Source organism: Numenius arquata, chromosome 1 (assembly GCF_964106895.1).
Source record: "Numenius arquata chromosome 1, bNumArq3.hap1.1, whole genome shotgun sequence".
Classification (NCBI taxonomy): domain Eukaryota; kingdom Metazoa; phylum Chordata; class Aves; order Charadriiformes; family Scolopacidae; genus Numenius; species Numenius arquata.
This window is the reverse complement of record NC_133576.1, coordinates 11,107,732-11,121,287: the sequence shown is the minus strand read 5'-3', so window position 1 is coordinate 11,121,287 and position 13,556 is coordinate 11,107,732. Positions and strand designations below refer to the sequence as shown.

Sequence of the window (13,556 nt, the reverse complement as noted above, 5' to 3'; positions counted from 1 at the left end):
ATAAATGCCTCTGTATGATTCTTTGCCTTTTTCCTTGCTGTTTAAGTATTTCTGTCCTGGTGCTATTTTCATTCTTTTCTATCATATATTTACCTTCTGACCATTTTCCTGTCTCTTTGATTCTTGGCTCATCTGAATTAGTACTGTTTCTCCCCCTCCTCCAGCTCTTAATTCTCCTTCATGACTGCCGTTCCCGTCCTGTGTTTCCATTCCACCCTGATTCTTGTTCCCTATATTATGTTTTTACATTAAAACATCTCTTATTAAAGGTATTATGTCAAATTTCTTCAAAGAGAGAATGTTTCTCTTTCACTTCCTTGTTTTGTGTTCTATCTGGACAGCCTGCTGTTAACAGACAGGTAGCAAACAAACCACAGGCTCCACCAGGGAATGACGAATCACATGACCTTATTAGAGATGGAAAAGACATAAATGGTTGAGCTCAATCAAAACAAGGTGATTTCAGACAAAGTTGTCTAAATTTCACCCTTAAATACGGCTTGACAATCAACTGGGACTTGCTGCTTAGAAGAATATTTTAATGTTCAAATTCATTCTGACTTTTGCTTGCTTCTCATTATTTTTAGTTAAAATTCAGGTAAATTATAAGTTTCATCTACTGGTCTTCTAACATTATGATTTTCCCCTACTAACAATCACGTAGGATTAAATTTCTCTAGATACATTTTTCTGGGTTAACAACTGGCTAATCTTGGCTACTCTGTCCTCATAGCTCTGTATTACTTCTCTGTCCCAGCAAATATTCACAACTTCACTTCAGAACAATTCCACAAAGTAAATATGCTCGGAATATACAAATAATTAATATGTAGTGCAGCATCTCTAACATTTACTTACAGTTTAAAACATACTATGAAATACACCCAGTCACAACAATGCACTACAAACTCTATCAGCTAGGCTACAAACTTAGCCATGCTGAGTCACCAGTCCCTCATTAGGGTGTATTTCCATAGCAATAAACCACAGAGAAAACTGAACTAGCCCAGGCACCACAAGGTGCAGTAAATTACTCACTTCTTCACCAGTATCAACAGGCCTACCCAGAATCCCACGCTAATATGGGTATGCAACATACAGCCAGCTTAAATATCTCTACAGTACAGTGCATAAAATGAAGCATAACTACTTAAAAAAAAATAATCTATGTATATGTGTGTGAACATGTAGTACGTATAATTAAATATCAATGTGTTATAATTCCCTAAGAATTGTTCTGAAGTGACCAGCTTGTTCTCTCTACAGCCCTGACAGTTGCATTCAAACCAGGCTAGTTTTTAACCAGCCACTTGAGAGGTAAAAAGCTGTCATCCATTTCCAATCTTCTGATCTAATCACACCCAGCTCCCCCACTTAATCAGTTAGCATGTTGACCGGATGAACATTCATTCTAATGCAGTTGAACAGTCATTGCCCATGGCTCACATTCTGCCTCTTACTTGTACAGCAAAATATCTGCTGCTTGAAGCACTGGGTAAGTCAACAAACCAACAGTTCCTTCATTATTCTGGCTGGCACGCTTCATCTGTTTGCAAAAGAAAAACAGAGAGGAATCATACTTTTGGCTAATGGTGTCAAAGTCTGTGATTTAAATTAATCAGCATTCTGACTAATTTGAGTAACTTATTGCGTAGCTCTAGAGAAAATTGCCATGTAAAATCCACTCCTTGTGAATACACACATCCCATTTTATGTCCTATATTTATGAATTTCCCTACACTGTTCTCATATTGTAGTGAGAAGAAAACACAGGCTTGGGTTTTCTTTCTTACTACGTTTGTAATCTTACTAACAAAAATTATTACAAATACAAAACAATTAGGCTGGCTTATTACACTTACTATTGATAAACCCAACTTTTTAAATAGCATTTTTAGCAGCTAAGTTTTTGAAACACTTCATAATAGAGATACAGAGACGCATTAACACCCATGTTTCACAGAAAAGAGATCAAGACATGGTGATCAAACACAGTAACCAGCAGAGAGTGATAGCCAGGAGGAGAACTCAGAACTACAGAGGTGAGTCCTCTCCATTAGTCCTCTCCATTCATGCTGCTCCCCACAATCCACCCACTGTACTGAAGTTTTTTACTGCTCTAGGATATGGATCATTTTAACTAAGACAGTCAGACTACAGATACTCACTCTCTTCTAGCAATGGCTTACCTAGTTTTTGCTTTTAACAATCCTTAAATACACTAAAACCCTTAAAATCTTAATTATTTCATTAGGACTATTCAAATAGCTTTATATTTTTCTCACCTTCTCATGCAAATCCTGTCTTCTGTCTACATCTCTAAGTGCCTAGGGTTCAGGGGACCTAATCTGCAAAGCCTAGCACCTGTAACACCTATCTGTAGATTTGGAAAGTCAATCCAGTCAAAGTTGGATTTAAGAGCTTAACTTTAGAACTCAGGTTTAAAAAGGTTGGCTTTAATCTATGCCATGCATTAACGCTGGTTGCTGTATTTAAGTTTTACTGTTTTTATTTAATTAAGAAGAAAAACAGGAAAAAAGAAAACATCTGGAGGTATTTAAGACTGCTCTGAACTCTGTGAGCCAAAGTGCTCTTAAGATTTTTTTTTTCTTCCCTTTTTGATACTTCTCTCTCCTGCCTTTTGGGTTTTCTGCTTCCTAAATGCCAAAATAAAATAGAAGGAAATTAAACGCAAGAACTCAGTTGATGCAGTATGAAGATTAAGAAGATGAATATTTGATACTTATAAAGGCAAACATTTAAGGTGCATTAACTTTATCACTCAGCACATTTTTAATATTTATAATTTCTATACTCCTCTTTCAACATATGCTTCTTTTGCACCCTCTTCCATAAAATCTACAGAATAGCCACTCTTCACAGTGCAAAAAGAAAAGCTGTTTATGGAACTCCTTAAACACCAAGGCTCAAGGTTTCCACTGCAGTATTTTGCAGTATCTTGTAGTTGTTTTGAATTATTAAATAAGCATTGAAATAACTCCAAGCATTCTAGCAAAATCAATTTAACAACACTAAACAACCCTCCTGTTCAGCACAGTTTCTGCAAGTCTGCCAAAGATATTATCCTGTAGCTTCCAGCAGAAAAACCTTCACTGAGAGCAACAGACCTGGAAAGACCTGTTTTCTTCCTTCCACCATAGGACTAGAGAGTTACTTAAACCAAAAGCAAGGATAGCCAAGACACAATTGGTACTTCACAGATAACAAGTATTTCAAGGACAACAGTCCTACTGAATTCCCAAACACTTCCTTTCAATTTATGAAACCATCCATACCTTCCACTGGGGCAAGCGTAGTAGACGTGGCACGTTAGTTAAGCACCCAAGAATCCAGGCAAGTTCTGCATGCTCAGGAACCTGGAAGTACAAAGTCAGAATATATTTTAATCTTCTGCATTTATATGAATATTTTCTCAAAATCAATAAAGATAAATAGTATCAGAGATTAGAAAACTATTTATTTTTGTCTATTATTTTTTCAGTAAGGTCAAATGACAAGTTAATGGAAAGTTTTGGACACTGCGTGGATTGAATGCACTATTCTCAAGCAGCACAGTAAGGTTCTTGATCCTGTCCCCTCACATCTTCCAACCAAGAAAGAAAACACTTTAGCAATAACAGAGTTGAACTCACATGTAAACTAACCAACTGCTGGCTGCTGTGCCTCCCCACACCTTGAGATAATACATGAATAGTTACAAAATCCCTTTGCCTTTCTCAGTTCCAGTACCAATAAGTTATGCAAGCTTAATTTCTGCATCAGGGTCCCAAATACACTAATTTTCCTTAATTGTCCTGACCAGCCTCACCTGACCCCTCCACCCATACCCTCTGCCCATGGCACCAGGAGCCCCATCAGGTTAGGTTCCTGTAGTCCTTGCCAAAGCTATGTTATCCTGCAGTATGTCTGACAGTATAACTGCAGGTTCTTCACAGAAACCTGAGCTAATAGCCAAGGAACAAAAACAGGTGGGCTGCAGAAAGCCACAAACCAGGCAGGAGCTGTTACCTCCCTGACCAGGACAACATCCTGCACTATTTAATCAGGGCAGGGGTGGTAATGGTGACAGTCTGGTGATCATCAGATACAGAAAGGTAATTAGTCACATCTGAGGTCAATTCAGAAAGCTCAGTGAGAAAATCAGGGCAGCAGGGACAGGGTTGAGCACAGGTACACCATGATGTAGCTCAGGTGCAGACTGGGTCTGTGAGCTTAAGTGGAGCTCCAGGAGCACTGGGCAGTAGGTATATGGGTGGAGGGTCCAGGTGAGGCTTGTCAGGGCCTTGGGTGCACCAATAGTTCTTAATGACCCTGATCTGCCTGCAAAACAGGGATAACATCTAAGGTTGTGTGTGAAACTTTACAGTATGGCTTGAGTTGTGGATTAATTTGTCCCTCAGTTCTGCAATCCTATCCAAACTAATACTGATCTGCAAGTGAAAGAGAAGGATCAGGATTCCACTTACCCTTTGCTACAAAGGTGGTTTGAAGAAGTGAGAGAGAAAGAAGATTCCATTTAAACTCATATCGCAAATTCTTCATTTAACATTTGGAGAGGACTGCAGTTATAGTGATTGCCCCTCTCCTGCTAAGAGGATGACTTTCTACAGGCAGAGACAAGAAATGTGCCGTGCAACCACCTCTGTTGGATGAATCTATGTTTAGCTTCTTGACATACATCCTTCAGGTTTTGCATTTCCAGTATTCATTTTAGGATTAGTAAAACAGGCAAGCATTGCTGATGCATACACTCTTCTTTAACTTCTGTCTAGTCATTTTGGTCTGTTGCTAGTTAGCTATATATAAGATAACCATCGAAAGAACAAGGTGATCTCTGTTCTGCTCCTGTGCTTACATGTTTGATTCACTCTTTTCAGTATTAGCAGATTTGGATGTTTAAGAGCATGCTAACTGACTCAAAGATGTTCAAAGCTTCATGCTTGCAACATGATAAAACAACCCAGATGGAAAGCAGTAAAAAGTGTTTGTTAACAAGTAAGAATTACTAGCATTGTTAATGGCAGTTCCTTTGTTGTCACATTTTAAATGCAGTCATTTCTTAGCTAACAGTCATTAGACTATTTCTGTTGTCAATGTTGTATAGAGGTATCTGACCTCAAGACAATAGCTAAGCAATTAAGAGATATGAAATACTGATTCTCTTCCCCTTCTTTCTGCCTTTCCTACACTTGGTTTTTTTTTTCCTTTTTCTTTTAATCTCCTCAGGCTTGTTTGACCTGCTGTCCTCTTTGCACAAGACAAAGTGTAGCAAGATGCACCAAATGCACCTTCTGCAAGATACAAAGAGTAAACTGAGCTTTAGAGAAACTACTAAACTCAAGACCCCTATTTCATTTAGAAGGAATCACCATCTGGTTCAAAGTGGTTTCTAATTCCTTTCTTCTAGTCACGGATAGAGAGGAGATAGTGGTCTGTTGCACTTGTGTTGACAAGAGCTCCCTTTAAAACCTATACCGTCATCGATCCAGCTCTGTCTGACGCTGCTTCCACAGCCAAGACCGCACGTGTGTTTCATTGTATCAGTGGCTTTGACATTACATCAGTTACCAAAATACAAAGTGATCTAAACAGCATTTGTTGAGTTGAATCCGGAGTTCTGGGTCCTAGCAAGTTACGCTCGCTTCTAATCCCTAAACACACACTGTCCTTTCCTAAGTAAGGCCAGAGTACTGAACACTATGGAGGAAAAGCCTGAAAAAAAAGAGAGAAAATACAAAGGGTAGGGATTTCAGTTGGAAAAAATTTCAGTACTGGAGCCTAATGAGTTAACATTCATCACGTCACCCACATTGCAATAACTGACTGTTATGTTGGTCTGTGAATCAAGAGGTACTAGGCTTAAACCACAAATCATTTGTCAGACTAAATCATGGTTTAAGCTACTGTGTTTTACTTGGCAAGAGGGGCAGGGAATTGCTGCATTTGGTCGGTCATCGTGCATCAGCTCAAATGTGGTTACTCATTAAGCCACGGTACTCCATCACTTTGATTGGATAACTTCGGATACAAAGAAACTGGGAGAAGATGTATATGACACCAGTAAAATAAAGGCCCAGTCTATTCTTCCTTTCTGGCACTGAGCAATACCAGTGGATCACAATTAGGAGATGCCATTCTCAGACAAACTCAGTCAGCCTCCTGTCCCAAGTCCATTTAAAATTCTGAGCAACTGTCTTCATTAAACAACCAAAATATAAGAACGTAAGAAATAATATCCTACTGGATCACAACAGAGGTAGCTGTAACCTAGCACTCTGGTTCCAGGAGAAGCAACAAAAGATGGCATTTAGGGCGAGCACATGAGCCTATCACTTCCTGCAGTATCTTCCCCTCATCCTTCTCCAGCATCCACAATTGTTGTACTAGGGACTACCAGAAGATATCCCTGGCCCAGTCCTGTCTGTGTTTCTCATGACTGTGTCTATTCCCTTTCTGAACCTGCTGATACTTCCCACTTCACAACCTCATGTGGCAACAAGCTCCAGAAATTCAAACCTGATGCGTGCAGTACTTTCATTTAATGTTTCTTGTATTGCACGATTTGGTGAAAAATTACACATTCGGTTTATCCAGTGCTTTTCTGGTTTTGTACAATTTGACTGCATCTACACCTCAGCCTTCTCCTCTTTGAATTGAAGCATCCCAGACTTCGAAGATTTTTCCTTTTAAGGCAGCTACTCTATCCCCTTTGTATCATCTCATCAATGTCCAGTTTTGGGCACCTCAATACAAGAGAGATATCGAGGTGCTGGAGCGGGTACAGAGGAGGGCAACGAAGCTGGTGAAGGGCCTGGAGCATAAATCGTACGAAGAACAATTGAGGGAGCTAGGACTGTTTAGTTTGAGGAAGAGGAGACTGAGGGGTGACCTCATGGCTCTCTATAACTACTTGAAAGGACATTGTAGAGAGGTTGGTGCTGGTCTCTTCTCACAAGCAAATAGCGATAGAACAAGAGGGAATGGCTTCAAGTTGCAACAGGGTAGGTTTAGACTAGACATTAGAAAGAAATTCTTCACAGTAAGAGTGATCAGACACTGGAACGGGCTGCCCAGGGAGGTGGTTGAGTCACCATCCCTAGATGTGTTTAAGAGTCATTTAGATGTGGTGTTGGGGGATATGGTGTAGGGAAAAGCTTTGTAGAGTAGGGTAGATGGTTGGACTCGATGATCCCAAGGGTCTTTTCCAACCTGAATGATTCTATGATTCTATGATCTCTAATCTACCACTTCCTTATTGAAATCCAGACGCTAAAGCTCTGCCCAGTATTCAAGATACGGACACACTAAGGTTTTGTATAGTGAAAAAACGTCACCTCTGTATTGTTCTCAATAGCTTTCCTGGAGATACGGTGATGATGAAATATTGTTAGCTTTTTTGAAAATTACTTGTGCTGAGCCAATGATTTCAGAAAACTGCCAGTGATGACTCAAGACCTTTACTTGTGTTGTGACTCAGCTCAACATTGTGTAAAGGTTTAAATGACTGTTACCTAGATGCTTTACTATGCGTTTAAAGCTGTTCTAACACTGATTTGCCTTCCCACTCTGTTTTACGCGTCCTTTTGGAATTCTTTTCCTTGACACAGCATTTGACTACCCAGAGGAACTTAGCATTGTCCACAAACTTCTGTTCACTACTTTCTTCAGGTCGTGTATGAAGATGTCAACCAAAATTGCTCCCAGCATGAATCCCTGAGGGACATGACTATTGACTATGCCATTAAAAAAAAAAAAAATCACTATATCCTATTTGGCTTTCAACTCTAGTCAGCTGCAAGACTAGCAATGAACATTTCTTCCAATACACTTTTTTAAAGAATAAGAATTTATATAGAACCTTGTCAAAGGCTTTTCAAAAAATTAAAATTGATTATGTTCCTGGGATGCCCTTATCCACGTGCTTACTGACACCCTCATAGAGTGCAGCAGTTTAGTCAAACAGGACTTCTCTTTAAAGAAAGCATAGCAACCCTCCAAAGAGACTGTTCACTCATGCACTCAGTGTCCTATTCTTTGTTGAAGACTCTACCATCCCGGGTAAGACAAAAATCAAAATCAGTTTGTAACAGTTTCCAGGCTCTCATTTTGAGCTCTGCCTGTGTACTGCCAATGTGACTTCAATCTACTATTTCTCTGGCAGAGCTACCATTAATGGTGGCAGACCGACCATTTATGGCAGCAGACTGCACACCTTGGCCACCAGTTCTGCCGTTTCACATCTGAGTTTTTTCAGACTTCCAGCTGAATGCCATCTGCTGTCTAAACTGTCCATCTTTACAATTTACAATAAAGTGACTTAGCTCTTCTGATGTGCTGCTACAAAATGCATTAAGTGGCAACCTTCCCAATACCTTCAGCAGTCCAATACCAAGAAGTGAGTCTTGCTCTTTGGGCCTTGTCAGCCTTGAGTGTCTCCTATACTTTGTGCTCACTGATCTCCTAAATGACCTCCTGTTTTTGATTCGAGACCACTTAGTTATCAGCTTAAGAATCCTTTGCAGGGTGCTCCTCAAATTCTTTTTTAGCACCCTTGATTTTTTTTTTTTTTTTTTTAAAAAAAGGGACTTTCCGATTTGATATGTTTTCTTGTTTTTCTAATTTGGGCAACTTTCCCTTCTGAAAATCTAATCTTTTTCTATGATTGCATCCTAACTTATGAAACCATGGAAAGGGATTTGCTGGACCAATATTTTCTTCATTAGTGGTGTCACATATTCAATTGTTGATTTTGTTGTGGGTTTTTTTTTTGTTGTTGTTTGGGTTTTTTAATACTTTTTTTTAAATGACCTCCAGTATAGTTGTAGCTTTCTTCCTTTTTGTTTATTTCTGACAATTGGACTTCATTTTCCCCTAGCTCCCTTTCTTGAAATAGAACATTCACACACTTTATTTGGTCTGCTCTCTCCACCTACAATGCTAAACACCGCTATAATGAGGTTGCCACTACTGAGAGCCCTTTACTAAAACATCCTGAAGTAGGTCCTGTGCACCAGCCAAAAGCAAATGTAGAATGGCATCATTTCTAACAGACTGTAAACCTAGAAAGCATAATTCATTGCATGCAAAAATTTTATCTGTATGTCTCATTCTGATAAAGGCTATATGTGGATAGTTGAAGTGTACTACTATTGCTCCCTCAATTCGCAGCTTCTCTGATCTCACTTAACATCTCCTGATCACTATCATCATCTTTATCAGTGGGGTCAGTAGTACAATCCCAGTAACACATTTTCTATTAGATTCTGGTATTTTCACACACAAGGATTTTTATTTCCCCATAGTATTATGGAAGAGGCAATCCCTCCAGTAAATTCAACAATGAAATGAAACAGAGAAAAGACATCTCCTCTTTGTATCAATTTCTCAAATGATTTTCAGTTGCTTCCTATTGTGTTAGGTAGCATTTATCATGCCATCGCAAGGAAGATGTTTGTCAAAGAAGCATCAATTTTCACTAAAAAGAGTAAGATTGTCAGAGAGGTCTTTTGCTTGCCCTTTTTTTTATAAAAAGGAGTTCACACCAAATCTTACTATGACTCTAGGAAATAAAAGTATACTGAGTTCCAATCAATTAAGGTTATTCTGTGTACACTTGAACCAGTAAAGAACTTAATTTGTTTTGTATTTTAAAATCTAACAACAAAAGTACCCTCTGGAGCCATGATGTACTTCAGGAACGCCCCATCTTCCCAAAAAAGAACAGATAATAGTAAGCTTAGCTCTTCCTCAATGAAGACATCAGTTTCTCAGCAGTGCCCTCTCTCCCAAATTCCCCAGTATAATAATACGAAACAACACAAAATTTAGAAAAAGAGTCACATCTCCAATGAAAAAAACTCACAACCACTGCCAGTTCCTGAACTGTATATCAAACCAACTTCCAAGAATGTCACAATCATTGCTAACTCTGAAAAACTGCTATCTAATCCATTAAATCCTTCATGTCAACTCCATCTACTTTTGTTTCCTGAAAGAATATAATAGCCTAGTTTCAATATAAACATTATTTTCTCAGGAAATATTTCTTGCAGCTTGGCTGAAAATATTTGGAGGACTAACAGTCTTGTAAGTCCTCTATTTATTGTTTCCCTTACAAAGCCAACTATTTCCCATTTAACAGTTTTCACAAAAAAGCTTAACCAGATCCACATAGTGAACCCCTCTTTCTAGACAGTCCATATCATACCCTTCGCTTTCCTCAGTAAATACATTAAGTTTCTCTCTTTTTTTCTGCTCCGTGCTCTTGCCCATGTTAAAATAGTTTTCTTTCCTAATCTGTTACAAGTCTGTAAAAACCATCAACATTTCTCAAAGGGTCGAGATGGTCATCTCTTTGCTATTACCAGCGACATATTTCCTCCTATTTCCATTGCATTAAGCATTCCCCACAACATGGCTTACTAATCACTAATCAGAGTTATTTCCAGAACAAACTACTTACATTCCTTCCTTGTGGCCCGACAAGGCTGAGACTGCACAGTGAGAGTCCTTTCCCCTTTTTTTTTTTTTCCCTTCAAAGCACACTTATTTAACAGAGGTGACGACTTTCAAATTATAATGGCAGTCATCTAGAAGACACAAACATCTCTTTCTTCACCTGGCTGAGTGCCCTGCTCCTCCTTCTTTACAGGCAAATAACTTCTTAATTCTTCACTTCTGTGGTCATTTGACATTACTAAACTGACCACACTGTACAGTTGGATCATCTCTGGGGCGTTATATGCTGAAATTGAACGTCAGGGTTTCTTCCTGCAGATCTGTTACTTTGTCCTTGGTCCTAGCTATTCCCTATGAAGTTACTGCTGCTATTGCCTGGCCACGGCTGATGATATATACATGGAAAACCAATAGCTACTTTTAGTCCAAGTAATTCTGGATTACTTTTCAAGCTGAGGCATACAGCAGAGGAGGACAGCAAGCAATGAGATTCAAGAACAATAACAGAGGGAAAGGCATGGATACTGTGAGCAGATCTGAAAGCGGGCAACTCAGCAACAGTGGAACTCAGCTTTCTGAGGCCTATGATAAAAAGTTGTGTGTCTGCAGCTGAAATGGCTTCCTGCAAAAAGAGATGCGGTGTTTCATTTTCAAGATGGATCTCCTCAAGTTGCAACCTATAGCCCTTCTCTGTAAGGGACTGCAAATTTGCTGCATATCTGTTATGTGGAAACAACTTCCCCTCAGCAGTGTAACCTCATTAAGGGCTACATTTTAAATGGGCAATACATTTCAAAGATTTGATTTTGACAGTGTAGAGGGCAAACAAACGGGTCTGGAGTGGGAATTTGGATAGCTGTGTACCAAAAGAAATCTGAGAAGAGAAAGTGTCCTAAATTTCAGAAGGAATGAAACATTATTTTAGGATTTTTGTCTTTTCTAGAAGTACCAGATAGTGCTTCCAAAAAATTCAAGAGGCCTTTTAAAATGAAGTGCAGCTCGCATTTATTTTTTCTTGAATAAGAAGATTTTATTAATGCCTAAGGTTGCGAGCAATATGTTCAAGATACTTGGTAATGCATCTCTGTATTACACAGCTAGAGAGAATAACAGAGCCACAAACAAGACAAAATAGACTCCTCTTGAATCAAATGCACACGGCAACTGAACACCCAGTGAGATACTTTTATGACAGAAAATTTGACATGGTATCTCAAATTCCTGTTCAAAGAAATCAAGTGTGGGTGGAATAAGTTCATGGTTACAAAGGCAACATCTGATTTAAAGAACCTGTTAAGCTATGTATTGAATCTATCCATATTTACAGCTTTCACTATTACCTTCGAACAATTTAATAACATATCCTTATTTATATATGGCTAAAACTTGGAGAAATAAAATCCATGTCTCCTTTCCAAAGAGCCCGACCAAGAATACCCCTACTGGAATCAGGTTATACTGGTTATAAACCCAGATAGAGCACAGTAATTGGGCCAAGGCACCCTTTTCCCTCCCTTTATTCATTATGAAATAAACTTAATTTCAGAAACATTCCCCTAGTCTAAGCCACAATACTGTTTTAGTAATTAGTTTGGTGTGTCCAGAAGACTGGTGGAGAGAGGAAAGTAAAACAGCTACATAATAGTATGAGATAAACCAGGTAAATTAAGGAAGAAAAAAAATAAAAGAAATCCTGCTGAACCATGACTTTTCTTCCCACTGAGCTCTAGTTATGTCTAGCCCAGTCCTATGGGAGAGAAAACAGAGGGATGAGAGAAGCAGAATAATTTTCTAAATTAAATAGTCACATACTTCCTCTTATGACAGGAAGTTTTCAATGGACCGTGTTAAATTAATGTAGTTTAATGAATTTATAAGCTATGATGCAATGGAAGCTTTTAAGCCCCTCTGAAAATTGGACAAGAAGTAGTGTGAATCCATTCAAACTCTGCCCACAAAACAAAGCAGCTGGATATTTCTGGAAAATAATAGCAGTGAAACAGTTAGTGCACACATTTAAATTGTCGTATTTTGGCTTTTGGAGTTAAGGCTAAGACAAATTGGCAAATTCCCACCTCCCAGAGTTACTGCTTCAATTTGCTTGCACACTGCAAGAATACTGCAGCTGATTATACTCAGAAAATAAATCACCCCATCCAGAAGGCTGAAAACTGCAATTTTCCGCCCAGAAACTGAACGTTACGTTGCCCAGAAACTGAATGTTACGTTGTCCAGAAACTCACAGGACTCCTCAGAGAAGTGTTAGTGCAGCGTATCACCCACTGCCTGCTGAATCAACTCTGATGGAATTCTAGTTTCTTTTGGGACGTTTAGTATGTGTCTACTACGATAGGTAGGTGGACAGGAAGAACAGCCCGAGACCACATAAAAGCAACAGCAGTTTCTAAAATTGTTTTGACTGTGAAGCAGATGAGATACAAGATGGTTATGGGTTAGAAATGAAATGTGTATCGTACCCACCAGGAATCAGAGAAAATGGGTTTTACCATATAAGCTTACCATGTGTGCAGATTGCTTACTGTCTTCCTTATTTCCCACCCTGTAGTCCTTTTTGTTTTTAATAAAACATTCTACATTTTATGAAAGATGACTGTTACAGCTTTTATCAGTTACGGTACAATTTATGGAATATACTTGCTCTTTCTTCTAGTATTCTCAGGATATGTTCTATAAGTCATTATTCTGTTACTTCTCTTTTATGCCTGGTAGGTGAAGGCAGTCACTTAAAGCATATCTTGACATTTTTTTCTCTGGGAGCAAAAAGGGTTTCATGTATCTTGCAGCTATGCTCCAAATAAAAATGCATAGTTTTGAAATACGCATTTACTTTTATTCTTACAGAAATTGTCACTCTTCTATGACTTGTCTTCCTACTTAAGAAAATATAACTAAACAAGCTGTAATGAAAGAGCTTCTCTCACTGGGAGGCCATTCTAGTGTCCCGCATATTCCACAACTGTGTTTTCCTAGATAGTCCAATTAAATGTGCTTGTTTATAATCCTTCACAGATAATGTGGTTCCAAATACTACCCTAAATATTCATCATCATCCTTCT

General features: G+C 38.7%; 1 protein-coding gene across 1 annotated transcript in view; it reads right to left on the bottom strand.

Moving 5' to 3' along the window:
• The window catches only part of WARS2 (tryptophanyl tRNA synthetase 2, mitochondrial), a 46,634-nt gene that overhangs the window by 4,612 nt on the left and 28,466 nt on the right, over positions 1-13,556 (bottom strand). Inside the window, exons 3-4 of the mRNA XM_074153737.1 lie at positions 3,297-3,377; positions 1,461-1,546 (exon numbers count right to left, since the gene is read on the bottom strand). Coding sequence (XP_074009838.1) covers positions 1,461-1,546; positions 3,297-3,377 — 167 coding nt within the window. The remainder of the gene's footprint in view (positions 1-1,460; positions 1,547-3,296; positions 3,378-13,556) is intronic.